Raw genomic sequence first — 1,673 nt, forward strand, 5'->3', positions numbered from 1 at the left:
AATACGGGTGTAATCGGTTACTTTCCTAATCGGTGAAAATCACCGATTTCTATTCCCCCCATTTTGCCCAGATTAGGAACGACTTCAGCAAACCCTCCCTGTTTTACCCTCCCCGATCCCCTGTGTTCCTCTTCCGTTCCTTCAAGCTTGCTCCCCCCATTTCATTTCTTTTCTTTTTTGGCCGATTTGCTTTCTGTCGATTTGCTCTCTGTTTTACCCTCCCGATTGCCTTCCCTATTGTCTTCCTTCCTTCTACCTTCTGCCCATTTGCTCAAGTTTCGACTGATTTCCTTCTACCTTCTCCCTTCTTTTCTTTTTCTTTACAACTTATCTGTCACTCTTTCGATTGGCCTTCTCAACCAGTCGACACTCTTTCGATTGCTCTCAAGTAGTGGGTTTCGACACTCTTTCGACCGATTGCTCTCTCGAAAGGTAAAGGTTACTGCCTTGTTAGTGCAAAGACGAGTGGTTGTGACCGGGATGGGAGTAGTAACTCCGCTTGGACATGAGCCTGATGTTTTCTATAACAACCTGCTCGAGGGTGTTAGTGGTATAAGTGAAATCGAGACTTTTGACTGCGCTCAGTTTCCGAAAGTAAGTTGTCTTTGGTTGGGATCTCTTGTTTTGCTCTTGTTTGTACTGCTGCTCGTTCTTACTGCTCCTGTTTTCTCTCCAGAGGATTGCTGGAGAGATCAAATCTTTCTCAACTGATGGATGGGTCGCACACCAAAATTTTCCAAGAGGATGGACAAATTCATGCTTTATTCTCTTACTGCCGGAAAGAAAGCTTTGCAAGATGGGGGAGTAAATGAAGATGTAATGGAGGAGTTAGATAAAACGAAATGCGGAGTTTTGATTGGTTCAGCAATGGGTGGCATGAAGGTAAAATCTTTTTCTAGAAGAAGGAAAGTGTCATGGTATATAGTTTTCTTTCTATATCCATCGATTCATATACATTGCTTGTTGTGGAATGAACAGGTTTTCAACGATGCGATTGAAGCTTTGAGGATCTCATACAGGAAGATGAATCCTTTTTGCGTACCGTTTGCTACAACAAATATGGGTTCTACAATGCTTGCAATGGATTTGGTTAGCTTAAATTTAGATTCTGCAATGTTAAGATAGACCTTGATGGATGTTAAAATTTCGAGTTTGAGCTTTAAACTGATGATTTCTTCAGGGATGGATGGGTCCTAATTATTCAATCTAGGCTTTTATATGTATATTATTTTTGCATGACCTCTATATGCACCTGAACAATGTATATGTACCTGAACGATAATATTTTATATGATATTGATAATATTAAGAAGTCCTAATTGCAATGACCTCTATATGCCTTAAGAGTATGATTTTTCATTTGAGAAAATGGTTATGCTGTGTTTATTTTACTTCATTTCTATCTTTTAATGAGAAAGAAGGGGCCCTTGTTTTCAATGTTGAGTGTTGAAATATAAGTCCAATTAGCATGGTTTTAAGTCCTAAGGTAGTCAGCATTGAGTTATTCTTAATGTTTAGCATGATCTTCATGTTTTGGCATTTGTTGGGGTATGCTTGATTGATTTCCCTTGATATATGATATTGATTGACTTTACATTGGGTTTTATTATGAATTAGGGATACACTAGTTTACATGTAGAGAATGCTGTCTTTGCTTTGTGTGACTGTTTTAT

At 38.8% G+C, this 1,673-nt stretch overlaps 1 protein-coding gene across 1 annotated transcript; it reads left to right on the forward strand.

Annotated features, from left to right (window-relative positions):
- The first annotated feature begins 384 nt into the window (after positions 1-384).
- On the forward strand, positions 385-1,225 carry LOC121219367 (3-oxoacyl-[acyl-carrier-protein] synthase II, chloroplastic). The gene is made up of 4 exons (XM_041097416.1): positions 385-594; positions 677-882; positions 979-1,089; positions 1,181-1,225. Exons 2-4 carry the CDS (start codon positions 715-717, stop codon positions 1,208-1,210), a joined length of 309 nt encoding a protein of 102 aa, XP_040953350.1. The 5' UTR covers positions 385-594; positions 677-714; the 3' UTR covers positions 1,211-1,225.
- Positions 1,226-1,673: the final 448 nt, after the last annotated feature.

This window comes from Gossypium hirsutum, chromosome D07 (genome assembly GCF_007990345.1).
Source record: "Gossypium hirsutum isolate 1008001.06 chromosome D07, Gossypium_hirsutum_v2.1, whole genome shotgun sequence".
In the NCBI taxonomy this organism is placed as follows: Eukaryota; Viridiplantae; Streptophyta; class Magnoliopsida; order Malvales; family Malvaceae; genus Gossypium; species Gossypium hirsutum.

Coding starts and splice junctions, on each gene's coding strand:
- LOC121219367 (XM_041097416.1), top strand. CDS start 715: ATGGGTCGCACACCAAAATTTTCCAAGAGGATGGACAAATTCATGCTT. Junction 883..978: donor CAGCAATGGGTGGCATGAAG/GTAAAATCTTTT, acceptor TGGAATGAACAG/GTTTTCAACGATGCGATTGA. Junction 1,090..1,180: donor CAATGCTTGCAATGGATTTG/GTTAGCTTAAAT, acceptor TGATTTCTTCAG/GGATGGATGGGTCCTAATTA.